Source organism: Rhinopithecus roxellana, chromosome 17, assembly GCF_007565055.1.
Source record: "Rhinopithecus roxellana isolate Shanxi Qingling chromosome 17, ASM756505v1, whole genome shotgun sequence".
NCBI lineage: Eukaryota > Metazoa > Chordata > Mammalia > Primates > Cercopithecidae > Rhinopithecus > Rhinopithecus roxellana.
This window is the reverse complement of record NC_044565.1, coordinates 1374793-1396877: the sequence shown is the minus strand read 5'-3', so window position 1 is coordinate 1396877 and position 22085 is coordinate 1374793. Positions and strand designations below refer to the sequence as shown.

General features: G+C 51.1%; 1 protein-coding gene across 1 annotated transcript in view; it reads right to left on the bottom strand.

Annotated features, from left to right (window-relative positions):
• SH3RF3 (SH3 domain containing ring finger 3) overlaps window positions 1-22085 on the bottom strand; it is a 181101-nt gene that overhangs the window by 118151 nt on the left and 40865 nt on the right. Inside the window, 1 exon segment of the mRNA XM_030920461.1 lies at window positions 18652-18747. Within this exon segment, the coding sequence (XP_030776321.1) occupies window positions 18652-18747 (96 nt within the window).

Genomic DNA, 22085 nt, shown 5'->3' with positions numbered 1-22085 from the left:
ATGTAAAGCCTGAGTACAGGCAAGGCTTTTGGAAGAGCTGATGACTAAAAAGCTGAGGAGGGAGTCAGAGCTAATGGTTTTCATTTCAGCCCCCTCTTATCATGGACTGGACAAAGCCCTGTCCCTGTCAGAGTGGTCCCATGAGAGGCAGGTGGTACCCATCCACCTCGTCTGCCTCAGGGTGCTAGCTGCTTGGAGGCAGTTGGCCAAGCTGTAGACCGGTTTGCGGAGCCTGTCCACCCACCCCAGCTGTCACACAGCCCACAGTGGCATTCATGTCGGGACCCTCCAGAGAATTCAGTGGCTGCCTTCTGCCAGCACCCTATGACATGGCACGTGAATCTGCATACCCTGGGCCAGGCTCATCTCATAATGGGGAGCCCAGGAAGCAACCACCCCTGTGGCCCCCCAAGCCAGCCCTCAAAACCAAGGTCTGCCAAAGAATCTTCAGTGGCCCTGCGGCTAACAGTCAGTGCCTCCTTCCTCATCCGAGAGTCCATAGGTCTCTCCAGCACAACCAGAAATGCTGACCGCACCCCTACTTGCACCTCTGTCATAGTTATGTCACCCTTCTTCCTCCCTGGATCCCACCCTAGTCCTCACGGGGAAATGAGGCTCCATCTGCTTTGAGTTTAACCTCTTGATACTGGGTGATGTATCCCTCCTGCACTGGCAACCACACTGTCATTTCAGTATTAAGACCTGCCAGAAGGAAGATTCCAGGACCAAATAAGAAAACAGAAAACTTCACGCATTTGCTAGGAATGTGTGAAAGTCCATAAAAGGCCCAGGAGCAGCAGAACGACCTGATGAGCCCCTCAGCAGGGGTGTCCTGTGAGCAGAGGGACCGCTGATTAGAAGTTTCCAGACTGGGATAGGGACCCTGTGATAATTTTACCTGAAGATGAACTTAAAAGGAGATAAACTGGTAGTTTATGGGCAAAGAAGTGTGTGAAGGGCACCATTTATTCTCCACTTTCTCCAACAACTGCTGCAACGAAAGTCTCTCTGTTGGGGCAGTGAAGAGACCTCAGACCCCTAGCAGCAGGTGGCGACCCACATGGCCTCCGGTAGACACTTAAATCCTGGGTGAGCACCTCCAGTGGGGTGTGTGCTGCACATGGATTTCTGGCCATTTTTAACCTGAGGACCAAAGTGATTAACTTCCCAGGGCCCTTCTGCCTGAGAAGTCACAGATCTTAGGTGGGTGAGGAGGAACAAGGGGAGCAAGAGGTGTGGCTGGCACAGATTCAGGAGAAGGCAGATGGCCGCTCCACCCAAAGGGCTCCTAGGGCTGGGCCAGCCACAGCCCGGGCAGGTGGGCTCTGACCTGTTCTCTGACAGTGCACCCCCATCAGGAAAGCATTTCTGCACATTTATATTCTAATGCACCAATACTCATTCGCATTATACGTATGTAATGTGTTACCTTTTGGTGTCTTTATCTAGTGGACCAAATAATATATTTGATTACCAAAAATATGTAAAATAAGCATGTACGAAATAGAAATTAAAACTAACAAGTTAAAATTTGCAACAAGTTTGAATAGAAGTTCTCATGCTTTCTTTGCACAGAGTGGCATGCACCCCACCTTGGAGATATTTGGCTTAGAGCAGTGGTTTTCAAACGATCCACTGATTGGGTCCTGACCGGCCTCTTTAAGAAACGGAACAGAATACATATTGGCATGTGTCCATGTGGTATGGAAGTAGCTTCACAGACCATTTCTCTAGGCTCACACACTCATTGCAGTGTGCCCTCAGTCAAGACGTCAAATGCAGTGTCACTGTGGGTCACACCCACAAAGACAGAAAGCTGTTGGCACCCAGGGGAGATGACAGACATTTCCTCCAGCAGAAATAAAAGGCCCTCTTCTTTCTGTTTGCACAGGGTGTGAACCTGATGCACAAGGAGGGGGGCCTGGCCCGCACTTGGCCCTCTTGCTGAGGACCAGGAGGGGCCCAGCAGCTGACTCAAAACCCGTAGGCACCTGAGGCTGTGTGTCTGCAGTTGCGCCCACCTGTGTTCTATGTACAGCTTCTCTGGGACAGGAAACCAGCTCCCAAGGTTGGTGAGTGACACCTGAACTTACCCCGGCCTGTGTGGCCTTGGACCTATGATGCTGCATGTGGTGGGCTCCTGGTGTAGCTGGAGGGATGGTGCACTGGGCTGTGGTTTACAGGACACCACCCAGACTATCGTGGTGGCTGCGCACTGCAGCGCTCATGTTCTCACCTGCTACCTCCTCAACACTAATCTCTATTGCCTAGAGAGCCTCCAGGTGGCAAGCATTTCCTCCTTCCCTCCCCCTGTCTCTATACCTCCTTCTCTCCTCTAGTCTCTCTCTGACATCCCAGAGCAACCCCAGGAGCAACAAAGCCAAAGCGATCAGATCAAGATGTCACAGCTGATCCTTGGAGTTCTGAGGATTAGAGCCTACTTCATCCTCTTGCAGGAGTCTCATTTCACACATGCTTCAAATTTTAGTGCTGAGGGCAAAGTACATGCGTGATAAACACCTATTTCATGCATAGGTGTTCAAATGAAAGCAGCTAGCATTTGCATGTGCATGCGGCAATGTCTGTTTGTTGAGTATACTCTAAGCACTGCTCAGCACTTCTCACCCATCTACACAGCTGTAACTCACATCGCACTTCACACACAGGGTCAGCAGCTGAGAGCACTTGGGGGACCTGGCTGGGGAGGGTGGTGGATCTTGCATGAATCTGAGCCTCACTCAGCACTCACTGAATACCTGCTGCTGGTTGTGAGCTCTGCCAGGCAATCTGTGGCAGGTGGAGCTTTTTCACAGCAAGAACTTTTCTTTAGGATGTGTTCCATGTTCACAAAGGAGCTTAAGAATATGGTATGCTGCAACTAACTCATCAATGAAAAATGGGATGAAAGTGCTACTAGAGAAAGGCTGGTCTGAGGGGGGAAGACAACTCAGTTTCTATGGTTACAGACAGGACGTAACCATAGAAAGTGACAAAGTATTTCAACCAAAAGTGACGTAAGTGACCTAAGTATTTCAAGATCATGGACAGGCGTGGGCAGGAGTAGGATGGTGCATGTGTGTGTGCATGTGTGTGCACAGGGGTCTACAGCTGTCTAAAGCGGCTCAGGTTGTGAGGGCTGAACAGGAGTCAGGATGGACACAAAGCCTCTGTCGACTCCTCAACAGGGATCAAGGAGTCCCCGGAATTGGTGTGGGGAGCCCCAGGGTGGTTGGGGGTCTGGGCCAGCGTGGGAGCAGTGGAATGAGTCAGGAAGGGCCGTGTGCAGGTAGATGGGCCAGGGGGAGGAGACCCCCCAACCATCTGGGGCTGGTGCTTTGGAAGGACAAGGTGGCACCTACTGCAGGCCAGGGGCTCTGCTTGGCACTGGGAAACAAATACAGACAAACCCCCGCTCTCACAGATACCCAGACAAGGAATAAGTGGATATTTCATTACACAGAGGACGTCGAATGGAAACTGACCTGTGAGCCAAGACGTTGAGGAGATGTGGGAAGGAGCTGGCCGCATCGCATCTGGGGAAGGGTGTTGGGCAGGTGGGAATAGCATGTGCAAAGGCTCTGTGGCAGCAGCTGGCTGGAGTGTCTGAGGAAGAGCAAGAAGGCCAGTGTGGCTGGAGCAGACACGTGGGCAGAAATGAGGTGGGGTGATGGGGCCAACTAGTGCTGGAGCTTCTGGGACCCTGGGAGGTCCTGGCTCTCCCCTGAGTGAGATGGGGGACTGGAGGGCTCTACAGCAGCACAGGGACACAACACGATCCCCCGGCCATGGTGCTGAGAAAAGGCTGCAGAGATGAGGCGCTTGGAAGCTACTACAATAATATTATGAGAATATTCTCACAATGTAATGAGAAAAGCCAGGCAGAAATACTGATACAGCACAATCTCAAATTTGTCCAAAATATATGTAAATTTATACATAGAAAAGAATAAAGGAAATAACACTATGCTAACACTTCGTTCTTTCCCTAAACGTATATTCATAGTTACTGGTAGGATTACAGGTGATTTTAATTTTCTTCTTTACACTTTTCTGAATTTTCCTATTTTGAGCAATAGCCAGGAATTATTTTTATAATCAGAAAAAGTCATTAAAAACAAAAGAGCAGATTAGGCTGGAGTCTCCATCGACCTATGGGGGAGACCTCCTGGGCTGTGGCAGTGACAGATTTTCTTTGATTTTGTACAAAGCGTGAGGTGCCCTAAAGAGCCTTTGGTGTCTTCGGTTTTGTGAGAATGCAGTCATTTTTTAAGAGCATGACGTTTCAGGCAAGGTGTAGCAAAGGTTTCCCCTTCCTTGGGCAGTTTGGTTTCCACCCCCACATGACAGCCACCAGCTGAGGGGGACACAGATGTGGACTGACTCCTGAGGGAGATGCCAGGATCCTGGGGCTGCCCCTAGGAGAAGCTCTAAGAGCTCAGGAAGTGGTAGGGATTAGCCAGGCCCAAACGGAAGGGAAGCAGAAACCCAGAGAGGTGGGCAGAGGACTCACACTCAAGGGCCGCAAACCAAGGCCCAAGATCCAGCTGATGCCGGTTTTTGTAAATAACGTTGTTTGAGGCACGGCCCGTCTGCTGAGCTACCGTTTTTGAACTGCACTCGCCACACAAGTCGCCACAGTTTTGTTTTGTTTTTTTAAACTTCTTGTAACAGTCATAGCGGCCCCCTGGTAGTTTGGTCCTTTTGGCTTCATGTGCAGCCTGCCCTTCCCTGCTGCTTCCAGCAAATTGCAGAGGCCACACAATGTCACCTGTACATGCTCAATATGCGTCTCCAATGGATAGGGAGATCCACAGGGGCTAGGCCATCCTCAGGGACTGGGGAGAAGGCTGGAAGCCTGGGTCACTTCTTCCTTCCCTCCCCAGCTCTGTTCAAAGGAGCAACTCTAGGCAAGGCGGTCGGCTTTGCAGCCTTGACCCTCTCTTTCGAGGTCTATGCACGTTCCTTAGCTTCCAGATCCAATCTACATCCTTCTGAGATTTTTCAGTCCTAAAGCTAGCACTTCCATTCCAGCTCACCCTCAGCTGGATCCAAGAACAGGGTATGCAAAATTGCCACAACTAAAACCCCAACTCAACCCAAAGGAACATGTTTAATAACAGGTGAACAGATGAACCGTGTTGCAAATTTACCAGTAAGAAATATGAAGAAGAGCAGAGTTTCAACCAAATGTTCATCAAAAGACTTTATGGAGGTGTAAATTTGACCTCCTGCGTTTATTTTTCTGTTTCTGGTGTCAGACCCTACCTCAGTCCAGCGGCTTCAGGATACATCTGCAGCCATCACACAGTCCTCCCTGGCAGGGCTGGCTGGGACACAGAGGCTTCGGCCTGGCCAGCCCCTTGAGGTCTGAGTGCTTGCGTGGGCTGCTCCCTGCTTCTGATGCTCAAGCAGCTGACCTCAGGCTCTGCCTACAATACACTGGCTGTCCCTTTCCCAAAAGCACTGATTATTTCGGACAGGCTCCTTTGCCCTGGACAGTTCAAGGAAACTCATTCTCTAAGTGATTGTTTCCTTTCATTGAATGAAACCTAAGACTATTCCAAACTGTATTTTCAAGAGGACTGGATATTCATATCGCAGCCTCAAAAACAACACTCTGGTACTAAAAGGCAATTTTGCAACAGGACATGGGGGCTTCTTCCTGCTCTCTGCAGAGTGCCATGGGAGGTGACATTGGGGTTGTGCAGGGCCCCCAAACTACAATTAAGGTAACAATCATTTCTAACACATAGTTCTCCCTTTGTGTACTGTTTTGTGCACTCCACTATGTCTCTAATTTAATCCTCCTAAGAATCTTTGGAGGTAGGTGAAGTTATTACCCCCATTACACAGATGAGGAGCCTGAGGCACAGGGAGTGACAGAGCTGTGCCAGAGCCTCTTCTTGACTGTCTGATGCCAGCGTGGGCAGGGGCCTGGCCTGTCAGAGGGACAGAAAGGACAGAGGAAGGCCAGCATGCCAGGACCGCGATCAAGGCCAGGCATGCAGGGAGGGTGTGAGGTTGGGTGGGCCCACAGGGTGGACTACAATGAGGAGTCTGGGTTTATTCTAAGAGCAATGGGCCCCACTGGTGGCTTTAAGCAACAGTGAAGTACCCTCCTTAACTTTGCAGAAATGGTGCCTGGTTCCATTGCTGTGTGAGAATGAACTATGGGGTACGTAGGACCCTCAGAAGCCACATAGGAACCATGGGCCTGGAGCTGTCCTGAGGCCTTCTGCCCACATCCCCAGGGGCCCAAGACCCTGTGGGTTCCCTACGACCAGAGCTCGAAACCTTTAGTCTAGAAGGCTCTCTCCATATGCATTTTACACTATCAAAGTTCACCTCAGCAAAGCAGGAGTGGGCTTAGGAATGACCATGTCAGGAGGAGTCTGTGGACACAGGCACAAGGTCGCGAGCACTGGGCAGAGAAGGGGCCTTGAAGAGAGACCCCAGACTCAAACGCAGAGCAGATGCCAATGTCCTCAGAGTGACCTGCGGAACCCCCGAAGCCCGTTTCCCACTCCCCCTCTGGCCCCAACCCCTCTCCTCCCACCTGCCTGCTTGGTCACCCTGGCTTAGAGTCCCTCGGCCAGTTCAGGCCACCCCTGGACCTACTCTTTCCCTGCCCTTCCCCGAAGGCTGCTTCCCCAGCCACGTTCCAGAACACTGACATGAAGACTGCAGTTCCCTCCTCCCAGGCCCTTCCTCCTCTCCTGGTGTTACTTTCTCCGTGGAGAGTAGAAACCCCTCCTGACTTGCTTTTCTTCACTGTTGTGTCCTCCCTGGTGGATGTGGTCACCAGGGTTCTCCTCTGCTTCATTCAGGCTGCATCCCCAGGGCCTGGCAAGCAGCTGGTGCTTAAGAACATTTCCAACTAGCCCAAAGTGTCAAGCTTGGTCATAATTCATTGCCAAGTCCTAGAACTAAGCGTGAGGCAACAACTGAGATCTGCAGGATAGAGCTCCCTGCAAAGATGGGCTGCTCTGGAATAGAGATGTTTGGGGTCCCCCAGGACCTCCCAGTGACTCCACATGGGTGTGCTTGGTTCCAGCTGAAAAATCAGACATGGTTTCTTCTGCACCAAACATAGCCCTGGACCTCAGCCAAGAAGTGGTGCTGTCATCCTATAGGCACCCAGTGCCAAATCTCTCCACAGCTAAGTATGCTGTCACCTCCATGCCTGAAAAACTGCAACCACTCACAAGGCCTGCCTGGGGACAAGTGCCTCGGAGCCAGGGCCCACCCTCAGGACTGCATGGAATCTGACACCGGTTTCCTCCCAACTTCCTTAAATGTGGATAGTACTTCATGAGGCCCATCTCCAGGTTCAGGCACACTCTTCAGTCCTCAGTGTTGTGATCAGAACACTCAGGAAAGAAGTGAGCATGGGCCTGGAAGAGCGTGGTCCACACATTAATCCACAGAACGAGATGGTGGGAGGAGAAGCTGCAGGTCAGACTGGGGCAGGGTTCATAACCCAACAGCCAAATGTTTCTGCACTAGCAATCCTGAGAGCAGAGAACGTTGGGGGTGCTAACTTCAAATTCTGGCATGAAACTGCTCATTGGCTGCAGGCCCTGAATGGGGCTTGGCTGCATCTATCTTGCCAGGAGAATGGAGCCTTCCTCTTCCCCTAAGGCTGTTCTGAAGATTCAATGGCAGATGGATGTTAGAATGCACCAAAAGGATTTGAGGATGTGACAGGGCTGGGTGTTCCAAAGGAAGGTCCTGGAGACGAATGGGGTGCTGTGTGTGGGGTGACAGAAGGGCCTGTTTTAAGATTGCTAAGGCCTGGGGACACAGCTGCAAGACAGAAGGGCATGTGCTAAGTGTGGAGAGTTCATGCAGGTGAGGACTGAGGAAAGGCCAACCATGTTGTGGGTCAGGAGGTGGGCTGCTGAGGGAGGCGGGCTGCTGAGGGAGGTGGGGTGGCCAGTGGGCTGGGCGCAGGTGGGCCTGGTGCAGGCAGCCTTGGCCCTAGGCTCTGAGTCAGTCCCACTGCAGCAGGCTCTCCCCTGGGCTGGGCCTGCAGCTTTCCCAATGACTTGTGTGATCGGAGACCAAAACAGATGTCCCTTTAGCAACTAAGATAGACCCTATGGTTAAGGAAACAAAGTTACCTATGGGCTGGCATGGTAACTTCCTAACTTCCTGGGCTACAAGGAAAGCCACACTCTTGCTAAACTCCCTAACAATAGGTACTATCAGACCCCTCTGATTTACAACCCAGACCACTGCAGCTCTGATGGGACAGAGGACAGACCTTACAAACACCCTTTCTGATAAGCAACTGCAGACCTCAAGCCAGTTTCAGCAGCTTATGGAGGCTGCGCACAGGCTGTGTGTCCTATAGTTCACCTGTTGATGGAAAGAGCCAAATTCCACCTCATTTTAACGCTGAAACCCTACCCTAAAGTGATGTGAGATGTGTGTTACGTACATGTTTGCCCATTCCACATGCGCTCAGCTCCCCTTATAAATATGCATAGCTTTCCCACAAACCTGCTAAATATGTATGATTCTACTGTGTAATACAGACCCTGCAAGCCATGAAACCCAACTGCCCTTCCCTTCTGTGAAGGGAGAGCAGCTTCGTTCCATGTCAGAGACTATCTATTCCTGGTTTGCAAACTGATGTCACCAGTTAAGCTGTCCTTTCTAGTATTTAGCCATCCTGGGGGCCTTTCTGACAACACTCGAATGCTCACTGAAGTTTGCGAGCCACAGCCTAACTTACTCAGGCAGGAAAGGTAGACATGAAAGGGAAGACAAGAACATGGAAGCCTGGGGGGTGGGGGAAGCTGAGTCAGGGCACTGTGATGGCCACGCTGAAGGGAGGGCAGGTGGACGTGGACAGCCCAAGATGCCCTGCAGAGGGCAAGTGCGAGAATTCCGTCTCCTTAGGATTGGGTGGGTGCACATGCTGAGGCCAGCAGGGCCCGGCGAGGAGCTAAAGTTAGGTGTAAAAGTAACCCCGCCATTGACCTGCTCAGTGGGAAGTGTACTGCCCACATGAGTGACAGGAGAAGCAGAAAGACAGCTGGAGCCTGAGGGAGAAGCAGTCTGGACACAAGGTTGGAGCTCAGTTACTTCCACCGGCTGCAGGCCAGATGCTCCAGCAGCCTGCCCCAGGGCCACCTGGGTGTTCAGCTGCCCCTAGGCTGACAAACTTCCAGTCCTGAGTAGTCCCTTGAGGAGGTGACTCACTTAAGCCTTCCATCGTCGCTTCCAGACCAGGACAAGGCTCTGAACTCAGCAAGTAGTAGACCACTTGGTAGACCCATAGAGGAAGCCCTCTTCCTAACACACAATTTCACAACTACTGCTTAAAGCCAACACAGGTAGTCCACTTTAGTGACCAAAACAGTCGGCAATCAGCAACGACTCCTGCTGGTCGACATGCATGCAGCTTCTTTCTGGCAAGGCTGAGTGCACCGGTGCTGAGGACCAGTGCGTGCCCTGCTGGGGCCTCCAAAGGCCCTGAATTAGTGTCTGGCTCTCCAGCATCAAGGTCTTGGGAGAAACCTAAAAGGTATGATGTCTGCCTATGCAGGTGGTGGGGAGCATCCGATGGGCAGGGATTGCCTGGCTAAAGTGGGTAGGGTGAGATCAAACCTCAGGAACTATGGCACAAGGCTCCATTTGCCCCTTTGCCAGGCTGTGACAACATTTAAGGTGGGCTGTGGCCCCAGTGGTGACTAAGCCACTCAGGCTGCAGTCAGGGCTACTCACTGTCCCCACAGAAGCTCCCAGGGAGGCTGGCAGTGAGGACAAGGGGCTTCACGAAAACTTACTAAGCTGTCTTGCCATGGATGTACAAGAACTGCTGCAAGATTCCCAGCTTAGACCCATTTAGAGATGGTCAGTGGGGCATTCCTCATGTTTGATGAGCTCTGTGAAACACTGAACCACAACCCAACAACACTGCACAGGTACACAGAGTAGCACCTGGGCTCCACACTGTGCTAGGACCTAGAAGGGAAGGAATTGTGCGTTACAGGTCTGGCCTCCAAGGGGCTTAGGGAGACAAAACAAACACAGCAACAAGACTCCCAGCAGCTATGGAACAGCTATGGAATGTGAGATATTCTAAGATGTTAATTTCACAAAGAGCTCAAAAAGACTTAAGAAGAGAGAAATCAGGGCAAGCTGGTACCTAGGCACCCACCTATTTTTGCTGGAGATAAACAAACCCAAACTACAATTAACAGCCATGTATGTGTGGATCACGCCTTGGGGGTCAGATAACGGCAAGAAAATGTACAGACCCCAACCATGAATATGACTGGAGTCTCCCTCTTACGTAGTCTTGTCTCATTTCTTTACACTCTTTTATTTCTTTATGTCGTTAATCCGATTGAAGGGTAAGGGGAAACAGTGGGTTGTTGGTGAAGGCAAGACCACTGCTTATTCTCCCTGATAGGTCTAAGAATTTGCCTCCTGGACTACTCTGTTCAGACACAGACACAACATCACACTCCAGCAGACACCCAACTTGGTGCTTGCCTAGTCCCTGCCTTCTGGTCCCCGCCTCTGGCTTGCCTGCCCAGTGTTCTTGGCAGTGACCGGGCTTCACCTGCAAGAGGTCTTTACAAAGTATTCCTGGAGGCACAGTCCACACTGACACAGAAATGCAAGCAGGACTAGCATCCACACTAAGGCTGGGGGATCCCTTCCACAGGCTGTCGCTGCTGCAGGAGCTTGTAAAAACAGAGGATGACAAAAAGTAAGAAAAATAAAATGAAACTTCAAACAAAACTGCATCTTCCCCAACCTTCTTCGGAAGACATTCCTGAGCATCTTTCCTTCATACTTTCACATCCCTTCTGATGTGACATCATCAGGGTGTCCTGACTGTTAGAAGCAGTGGCCACATCTGTCAGAAGAAGTGTAGGTAACACCAGCAGTGAAAACACATGCAAGGGGCTCGCCTGGAGAGTGGGACCATGGGACGGGCTTTGGAGCTTGGTTGTAACCCATCTCCATGGTAAATAACGACTTCAAAGGCATTTGACAGTTCCTCATCTAAGGAAAAGTCCTGGATTATTACTTTGGCACTGAAACTGGGGAGATTCAGCCCTGAGGAACCTCTGACCCTTATTGCAAAATTCCTAAAGCATCACTGGCTAACATCTGCTTAGCCGAGATGAAACGATGGGAATCATTTTTACCCTCCTGCTCCAGACACTGAAACAAATCTATGAAACATGATTTGCAGACATGGGACAGCAGAATGCACAGGACAGCAATCACCAAGAGCAGAGGAGCCCATGACATGGGCTCTGTTACTGTCTCTGGGTTCTCCAGCCTCTCCCTGCATTGAGAAGACAGAGTTCCGGGTCTGGGGAGCCACAGTGGCTACAGGATCCAGGCTAGAGTTCTGCAGAGGAGGGAGCTGCAGAGAGAGACAGTCCTGGAGATCTGCAGAAAGTCCCCTGGAGTCTTCAGCTGACAGCTGATCAGGGCATTCATATGAGGGAACTATCCAGCACCGGGGAAGGAACCGCCATGAGGAAAAGGCAGAGCAATCTCTGGGCTCATGTAAAGCCAGGAATAGTTTTCATTCCCAACTTCCAGAGTGGAAGCCTCATAAATCATGGGGCATGGAGTAGAGAAGGTTATAGCCTCAGAAGTAGAGAAATTAGCCCCACATGAAAGGCTTCCCTGGCCCTGCCTAACAAAGCCTCAAAAGCACCAAACTGAGTCTAAGCAACTCAACAAAAAACAAAGCTCAAGAACATTTGTAGGAATGCCAGGATGTCCAGTACACCAAATAGTAAAATTCACCAAATCAGTAACCAGCTGGAAATTACCAGGCATGCAAAGAACCAGGAGGGTGCCTCAGAATCATCACACAGCTCCATAAGCCTACGCAGTCTCCAGTTCACAGGCAAGACCAAGCGTCGGAGGCGTTCCAATCCCATCTCAGGTGGGGATGCATAAGGTCAACAGGGAGCTGAGAACTAGAGTCCCCATCTCTCCATCCCTCTCCCACTGCCTGTGTGGTTCTTGGCATGCTGGGTTTCTCTTTGAGAAGCTGAGGGGGTCTTTGAAAGGAGTGGGGAAGGCAGAGACCAGGACAGTGAATATGAGCCAGCTCCCTGACCCAGAGTGCAAGATGGTGGGTGAACCCACCCAGACTACAGGATCAGATAGGTCTGGAGGCGCTGAGGAGGAGAGAGGAAACTCAGTTCAGCACCTGAAATACTTCCCTCGTGGCTCTCATTAGAAGTCACATCCTTCCTCTCTTCCTCTCTGAACACATCCCGCCTGGCCCAGACAAGGGCTGAAAACCCTCAAGACCAAGGTGAAATGGCAAATCCAACCATGGCAGAGCTGCTCACTACTTTGAGGTACTGCAGAACGCAGAGTGTGCACAATTAACAACAATGCCAGAGCTATCCGCTCCCAATGAGAGCTGTCATGCCTTTGAGTCATCACCACACGTCTCAACAGCATACTTAAGAGGCAGAGGTTCAAAATAATAGCCTCTCTTTGTAAAAAATAAAGCGACAAGGAGACACCTGTGCTACAGGAGCAGGAGGAACTGAGCTTGATGTTGCTGCATCCACCGAGGCTTAGAACCCAGTGGTCTGATGATGCATGCTATCATCATTGTGCTGAAGATAAGCACTCTCAAATGGGAAATGGCCATCAGCAGGAACTCCTGCTATTTTTCTGGGTATTATATTATTTCACTAAATAAGGATTTTCATTTTGGCTGCCATTATTTTTTCCAGGATCTATAAATAGCATTCCATCCACAATTTTCTCGAACACCACACCATAATCATTCAACACCCAACTAAGGCACAAGCATGCTGACATCAGACCAAGGCGTGGGTCTGGCGTCACAGAATCTGAACCTTCTGCCCCCTGCAGCTCTGCTTCTTCCCCAGATCCTGGGGTTATCTTACCACAGCCACTGCTGCCATGGCCTTTATCTGGGTTAGCAGACACTGGGATGACCAGGAGGCTCATCATCATCAGCTGGGCCCTACCTCCACCTCTCATCTGTGACCCATTGCTCACCACGTGCTCCAGCATCTCATGACATAGACCAACTCTCTGCTGGTCCACAGAGGTCCAACACCCTCAGGCTTCACACTTCTTATTAGCCAAGTGGAGAGGAGTGTGCACCCATCACATGCTCCTGAAAATCTGCTCAAACAGAAGCAGACAATCAATGGAAAATGCCAAGAATAAACAGTTACAGCTCTAATTAAATTCGAGACCTTCCCCTGGGGAAAGGCACCTACTTTTTCATCTGAAGCCAAATCCAAAGGCCGCAAAATAGCTCGGACACTGAGTGGCTCTCTGTTCCTTCCTGAACAGACCTGTCTGGGATGTGTGTTGGCTGCCGGGACAGGTGCTCCGCACCCACCCTCTGTCTGTCCTCACGTTGCAGACTCAGGTCTGTCTAGGCACAGGATGGTCACTGTTCACCATGGAAACTTGGGGGAACACAGGAAGGGGTCCCTCTTCCTCCCCCCCCCCCCGTTTACTGTCAGAGATGCTGAGATGCTGGCTGTCTCTAAGGATCCTTGCGATGCCACCATGTGCGTGTGTGGGGTGGGGGCATGAGGGTCTATCTAGGTGACCACTCACACACACACCAGCAACGCTTGGAGCAGCCAATTTCTGAATATCGTATTCAGGATAAATAAAGCACTACCTCTGGGGGGTCTTTTTCAGTTGGTTCCTTGAGATCCAGGTCTCCCCATTACTCTACCTGGACAACTGATGTTGCCAACATGGAGGCAGAGCTTGACACTTGTGTCTGCTGCCTTTCATCATTTTTTGAACAACCTTTGGATCAGGATTCTGGCCCCATGGGGAGGTTTTCCTTGCAGACAAGAGTCACTGGTGTGTTTGCTAACATGCCTTCTAAGTCTCCACGCAAGCCGCCCACCCAGGCTCTGTGTGAGCAGCCAGAGGCAGCCTGTGTCCCGCCTCCAAGTCTCTCCAACCCGAGCTGATTTCTGACAACGCTCCTTAACGACAGCTTCCAAGAGGGCTAACTCTCCTAAGCGTTCACACCCTGGACCTGTGTCCTGGTTTTGTTGACATCATCCAACTGCCAACCTCACTCAGGCAGGAAACTGCCCTGCCTTCTAACCCATTCAGCTACACCAGGCCAAATGTGTTCAGTGCTCAGGAATGACACGGAGATCTTCAATCAATACAGGAATGGACTGAGGAGCAGCTTTCACTCCACAAACATTTATACCACCACCACCAGCACACAACAGTGGCTCTCCGCCTGCCCCAGCCAGCCCGGCCTGTGTGTTCTTATCTTCTCTACGCCTCATGGCTAGCCCAAGACGTCTGCCACTGCCCTTGTTTGAGGGGGGAAACTGAGGCTCAGGAAGGTAAAGGGGCTGACCACAGGCCATGTCCCCAATGTGCAGGTGATGTAGGACAAGCTGGGCCCAGTCGGGTCTGCTCTGAAGACTACATCACCCTGAACTGCCCGTGGGCTGCTCATGGTCCTGTCATCAGGGCCTATGAGGAATGGGCCCTGTTCCCAGGGAACAGCCGAGGGCTGGGCTGAGGCCTGATCCCTGGCAGGTTGGCTTGGACCCTGTGCAAAAAGAGAGGGGGGCTGTAAGGGTACTCAGCCCCGGCACTCATGCTACAGAGAGGGCAGAACTCTGGACGACAGAGTCCCTCGCCTGCCATCCTCCTGCGAGTTCACCCCACCCTGGCCCATTGAGGAGAATAATTCCTCGGGTTGGCTCATCCTCACTCCCCTTAGAACAAGCACCTTCTGAAATTCTGAAAAACCTCAAGGACTAAAGACCCGGAAGGAAGGCCCTGTGGAGTGTCTGGATTTAATTCTTGTCCCATCCGCTGGACTAGAGTTCCAGAGGGTGAGAGGCCCGGCCCGCTCCTCTCTGTGCCCAAGTGGACACTGGGGCAGGGTCAGCCTAGGCTCCTGGCAAGGGGTGCTGCCCAGCTTGCATCTGATGAACAGGTGTCAGGGAGATGTATCCTGAGTCATGGTATGGGGACGGCCGCAGGAGAGTTTCTCACATCCTTTTGCAAAATGATGGGAGAAAAGGACAAGGAGGCAGGTTCCAGGGCATGGGACGGTGGCTGCAGCCGTGGGCAGAAGAGCTGGGCACGGAGTGAGGCATCTCTGGTGAGCACAGCACAGATGGGGTCAGTGCCCAGGGGCAGCAGGCCCAGCTCATGGGTGAATGAATGCCTGTGGCAGGTGGGCGCCAGGGGCTGCGGAGACAGGATTATTTCTATAGAACAGCAGAGGGAAATGTAGGTATGTCCAGAGTGGGCTCCACCTCCTCCAAAAGCAGCTGCAGCAGTGCAAGGCCAGGCTGGCTCCAGGCTAGGTGTGTGCCCTTCAGCTCACTGTGCCACTGGCAGGCCCAGGCAGAGATACAGCCACAGAGGGAGAGCACTGTGCAGGGCACACTCACATTTACTTTGTAAGATCCACCGTGGGCTTAGCATCATGGCCTGCACCGCGCTGACGGCAGGCTGAGGCCAGGTGAGGCCAGGTGAGGTGGGAGTCCCTCGGTGAAGCCCACAGGGCAGCTGTGTGCTGGGCAGAACCCTGCCAGGTGCCTGCGGATCCCAGCTGGAGCGGCTGTGGAGGACACCTTGGTGCAATCCAAGCTTAGTGAGCATGAAAGAAGATACTCTCTAGTGTGAGGCGACGGGTCTGCTGCATTCCTTCAAGCACCAGGGGACAAGCATCACTGGGACTGTGCCAGCTGCCTGCGCAGTAGCCCAAAACAGAAGCATCAGGCTCCCTCCTGGCAGGTGGGTCTGACTCTCTCAGGAACCCTGCCAAACACCCAAGCTTCCACCTCAAATGCCTGTGCGGCCTCCCAGAGGGAAGCAGTTTGGGCCAAACCAGGACTTTCTGATCCACCAGGATCCATGCGGTGTGTGGGGTGCACACAGTAAATACATAAGGAATGAAAAGTCCCATGAAACACCTGTTTAGGCTGGTCTTCAGTGGCTGCTGAGAGCCCCAGGGCCTGTGTCAGAGCCGAGGCCGCCAGGTTATGTGTGTGGCGTGGGGCCAGCACTGCATGGGCAGCCATCTCAGGAAGGGGCAGGAGGGGCAGTGGGGCCCCTGCCCAAGGATGCTCGGGGGGAGGTCTGCATCTCTGATCCTCAAGGACAGTCCAGGGCTTCCTATCCAGGTGGGTGGAACGGGCTGTGCTCAAGAGTGGAGGCAGAACCTGTGAGTGGGTGCAGGGGCAGGTGGGGCTGTGGAGCCCTCCTCATGGCCCTGAGGGAGGAGGGCTTTAAGGTGGCTTTCAGACCCACAGGCAGTCATGCCGCAGGCAGGCACAGATGCAACTGACTCCTCAGTTTGTCTCTGAGTGTGCCTGTGGAGCCAGGAAGAGCTGACAGCCTGCTGGACTGGGTCTCAGGCCTGAGCCCGCTTGCGGACTCCCAGTGGTGCCTGACAGCTTCTTCCAGAGGAGGGGCTGAGGGGCCCAACGCAGGCTTCAGCCACCTCTGCTGCTGTCAGCTGCCTTGGTAAGATCTTACCTGCCCTGTAAGATTTGCTTTTAGCTTTTGAAATTGCAGTTAGAAGTGCACAAACCTTAACGGGACACCATTTCACAGCTGCATAATCTGTGCAGCCGTCCCGAGATCAGGACATGAAACCTTTCTGCAGCCCAGAACCTCCTTACCTCTTCCGGTCAGAATCCCCAAGGTCACCACTGCTCTGACTTCTGTCACAACAGAGGAGTTCTGCCTGCTTTTGAACCTCCTAAAAAAACCCATACAGCATATACTTTTATGTCTAACTTCTTTCAAAAATTTGTCTTGGAGATTTGTCTATGCCCTTAAAGGCGTTACTCTTTCATTCACAGCCACGGTGGGATAGCATCCCATTGTACGGATATACTGCATTTTCCTCAGCCCTCCCACTGTTGATGGACACTTGAGTGGTGTGCTGTTTGGGGCCATCGTAATGAAGTTTCTGTGAACATTCACGTATATGATGGGCATCCCAGTAAGATTCTGCCTGGAGAAAAAAGTTTCATCAGATAAAAAATGCCCAAGAACTCAAATGTCTGACTTCTGGACAGCACTGTAAGTGGTGTTCAGGCATTAAGTTCTTTGGTCTTAAGCACCAGGACAGAAAAGCTGAAGCAAATGTGCAAATACATGGAAACTCACAAAGTGTTGAGGGCAGATGTGAATCTTACAGGAGAGTGTGTGTGTGCGAATCATCTGCCATGGCTGTGGAAGGGCCTCAGATGGCTTGAGCAGCACATTCAAACTAAATGTGCGAGAACTACTGGTCCCGAATATTTGGGGAAGACGGTAAGAAATGAGAGACAAGGCTGCAAAATAGACTATGGCCTAACTGCAAAGGGTTTTGAATACGACCCTAAAGCACTTGGACTTTATCCTGTAGGCAACGGGGATTGACATGTTTTAAACAAACTATGTATCTGCACACTGCGTGGTAGGTGTGGCAAAGTTGGCCGTGTCACCCGTGGGCTTTCGGTGCCAACTCTGAAGCCCTTAAGTGTGTTAGACAGGGGGGACACATGGAGCCCAGCACTGAGCTGAGTAAACTGCAGTTCATTAGCCAGAGACAGTGGACAGGCAGGAGATGCTGTGAGGGCAGGAGAGCAAAGGGCCAGCTGAGTCTAGGGCCAAGAGGCCTGCACTCCAACCCTGGTTCTGCCACTCCTCGGCTGTAGGACCCTGAGAATGCTACGTAACCTTTCTGCGCCTCTGCTCATCTGTAAAGCAGGGCCATTCACGGTTTTCACATGCCATTGTTGCTGAGAAGGTTAAATGATCTAGTACTTACAAGTGTCTGGCATACAACAAGCACTCAGGAAGCATCCACTGAAGCCCCTCTTACGGGACGACACTGGTGGTTACAGGAATGAAAGCATGTGGTCAGCTCACCAATGTGCACGTGTGGCCTTGCACTGACAAATGGCAGGCATACACGCCATAGGCAAATACTCTACATACACACACACACAGCCCGACGCTAGCAGGTGTTTTAAAGACACACGTGCTAAGATGCTCCCCGCGCAGCAGCTACCCTAAACGTACTCACTAGAAACCTGGTGCTTTAGTTACAGAAAAGGGAAAGGAAATTCGTAGGTCTGGAATTAGCCTCAAAGCACCTTTGCTGTGGTGCCTCTCAGGCAGGGAAGTTGCCCAATAACCCAGAGTCCAAGGAGGGCTTTGCAGATGGCCAGCAACGGTTCCTTCCAATCCGCGTGCAGTGGGAAGGAAAAATGGTGCCTCGGGACAGGATCCTCCCCTCTGGAGCTCATGAGAAAAGAGCAGCTGCACTTGTGGGGGTTTCAGAAACATGGGTGCCAGGCGCACGGGACCCTTGAGAAAACGGGGAAGGCGCACAAGGGGGCCCTGCTGTCACTGCCCACATGGTGAGATGATTTGCAGCCAGGCCTGGGACAGACCATTCAAAACTGGCCAAGGCAGTGCTCACAGCACCGACCCCGTGAGGTGAATCAAAGCCCGCACACAGCAGCTCTCTGGCTAGAGGCTATTGTGGAGGATCCTCTTTCTCTCTCAGAAAACGGGTTTCAACGTCAGGTGACCCCACTGTAGTGAAATAAGGGTGGGCAAGAAGGAGGCAAACGTGGGAGGGCGGCACAGTCTTACCTCCACGTACAGGAGCGGGAAGATCCCGACCTTGTCTCCCAGCATGCCTTCCGCCCAGTTCTCATCCACTCTCCTGAGCACCGTCAGAATCTCGTCCTGCAGTTCCGGGTCCAACGTGGACACAAGCACAGGGACATACACACAATGCAAAAGGAAACAAGACGCTGGTTAGTACTATGGAGGCTCGGAAGAGATTCCAAGGAATGTGTCCAAGAAGAGTGCATCATCCATGCAGGTATCTGACATCTTCACCCAGGAGCACCCTCTCTTTCTTTCTATTTTTTTGGAGGGAGGGGCGGAGTCTCGCTCTGCTACCCAGGCTGGAGTGCAGTGGCGCAATCTCAGCTCACTGCAGCCTCCGCCTCCCGGGTTCAAGCGATTCTCCTGTCTCAGCCTCCCGATTAGCTGGGATTACAGGCATGTGCCACCAAACCCAGCTAATTTTTTTATTTTTTGGTAGAGACGGTGTTTCGCCATGTTGCCCAGGCTGATTCTGAACTCCTGAGCTCAGGCAATCTGCCTGCCTTGGCCTCCCAAAGTGCTAGGATTACAGGTGTGAGCCATTGCACCCGGCCAGAACCCTCTCTTTCTGACACGACTGATAATAGCTGCAAAAAGCCCCAAATGAGAAAGCCTGGCAATGTACCATACAGTTAGGACTTTAAAATGCAACTCCTATTATTTATTTAATGAAAAAAAAATTTGGAATAAAAATAAATTCAGCCAAGTAGAAAAGGCTTTAAGATTCTGGCTCCACCCAAGAACAACAACAACAAAGAAAACCCCAATCCAACTACATTTATTTAGAGTCGTGGGCACACAAAGCTTTCAATAACCCCCTTAAATTCTTTGGAATATTAAACAATACCAAGTACAAATGCACAAAGTGGAAACAGATGGAAGGAGAAAGGAAGAGGCAGGGAGCAAGGAGGAAAGATGGGCTTTTGGGGGAGTTGAGACTGGGAGATGGGAAGTCATCAAGGAAGGAAATACTCAGGACACTGTCACAGGTGCCAGGAGACACAGAGACAAAGGGCAGGGCAGTGTGGGAAGGAGGGAGGGAGGGAGAGGAAAAGGACAGAGGAGAGGTGCGGACTCACAGGGGGACGTGACCAGAGAGGAGCCCTAGGGGAGGGAGATAACAGCTGCAGCAAGTGTCATGAAAGACAGACAGGCGGGCGTGGTGGCTCACGCCTATAATCACAGCACTTTGGGAGGCCAAGGTAGATCACCTGAGATCAGCAGTTTGAGACCAGCCTGATCAGTATGGTGAAACTTAGTCGCTACTAAAAACACAAAAATTAGCCAGGCATGGTGGTGCGTGCCTATAGTCCCAGCTACTTGGGAGGCTGAGGCAGGAGAATCTCTTGAACCCCAGAGGCAGAGGTTGCAGTGAGCTGAGATCGCACCTTTGCACTCCAGCCAGGGTGACAGAGCGAGACTCCATCTTAAAAAAAAAAAAAAGAGAGAGAGAGAGAGAGAGACCACCACAGCAATGGCCTGGGCAAGACGGGTGTCACTCCAAGAGCCTTTGGTGAACCTCTGTTCCCTCCTCCAGAACCATCCTTCCTTTGGCAGCCAGATACATCATGGAACGCCCCAAGGCCTGTCAGCCTACACTGCCCCCATTATTTGTTTTCTGCTAGACCAGCTGGCCCATGTGTGACTTTAACAGGCTAAAGAGGAGATGGCCAAGAGTGGCCTCATGGAGAAGCCCATCAGAGCTGAGTGTGCCACCCGCCTTTTCAAGGAGCCTCTGATGCTCTAATGCAAAGCAGCAATTCGGGACTTACAGGCCTCTTTTGGGGTCAGAGGAAGACATGTTTTAGGCTGGTGGGGTCCATGAAATCATCAGAGAAAACTGCTTCACTGGGAGCCAAGGGGGCCATAGGGTTTGGTGTCCATTCGAGGTGAGGCAGCATTGATCTAACAGAGCTGGACAGCCCATCTGGGATCACACAGAAAGAGGGCAGGCCTGGCTCTGTGCTGGGAAGCTCCTCCCACACCTCTTCCAAACCGCCCTCTCCCAGGAGAACAAGTAGAGCGTGGGGGCCACCAGAGGCAGTCACAGCCCTCGCTTTCCCCATCCTCTCCCCCAAACCCCAGGTTCAAAAACACCCAAACCAAAAAGATTTATGACTTTACAATGCCACTTTTCCAACTGACATTATAGGCTAGAAAACATAAAAAGCATTCTAAGAGCATCATATCACTTCACATGGCCCAAAAGTCAGCCTCAGGTCTGGGGGCACTTAGCAGAGCATCCCTCCAGCAACACTCAGTTTTGAGTGTGGGGGGGCTTTTCTTTGTTTTCTTTCTTCTTTTTTTCTTTTTGTGTGTTTTTTAGATGGAGTCTCGCTCTATCGCCAGACTGGAGTGCAATGGCCCAATCTCGGCTCACTGCAACCTTCGCCTCCTGAGTTCAAGCAATCCCCGTCTCAGCCTCTCGAGTAGCTGGGACTACAGGTGTGCACCAACATGCCCGGCTAATTCTTTTTTTTTTTTTTGTATTTTAGTAGAGATGGGGTTTCACCATGTTGGCCAGGATGGTCTCAATCTCCTGACCTCATGATCTGCCCACCTCGGCCTCCCAAAGTGCTGGGATTATAGGCGTGAGCCACCGTGCCCAGCCGAGTGTGGCAGGGGGGTGCTTTTCTAATCACCACGAGGGCACCAGAATGGAGCCCTGGCTTGGGGGAGGCACCCACAGAATGCTCCAGAACTCTTGTGACTGACCTGCCTCTCAAGTTCACCACCAGCAGAGGCCCAAGACATGACTGGCCCAGCTCAGATCAGCCTAAGGGCCTAAGGCTTCGCTGATCACATAAAGGGAGAGGTAACCAAAGGCTTCCCACACGTCAGTGCAGTCAGAACAGCAAAATATCATGAGATAGAAATGTAATTTTATAGAAATTAAAAACAAAAAGAAGAAAATACCAGATTAATTTTGTTTCTTTTTGTTTGTTTGTTTAAAGAAAATACCATGCTATCCACACTGGTATCTAACACTGGTCTAGAAATTAGAGCCAAATAAATAGAAAAATAAGACAAGAAGTATAAATATTAGAAAGAAGGGTATATAATTCGACCTAGAAAAATACAGAAGCAAGTGAATATTAGAATAAGAATTTAAGAAAGGCTGCCAATTTTAGGATAAATACATAAAAACCATTGACTTTTTCATATACCAGCAATAATCAGTTAGAAAATGTGACTAAAATTGGCTAATCACTAAAAAAATAAAATTAGTTCTCTAATCCACTGTATATGCCAAAATTCATTCCATAAGATTTAAACTTGAATGTCCAAGAAGAAAATATGAATAGATGTTTAATCTTGAATGGGGGAATGTATTTCAAGGTATGATAACAAAGATTTGGCTACAGCAAAACTAAATACTTGATGTTAAAAATAGCAGAAACAAAGCAAAAAGG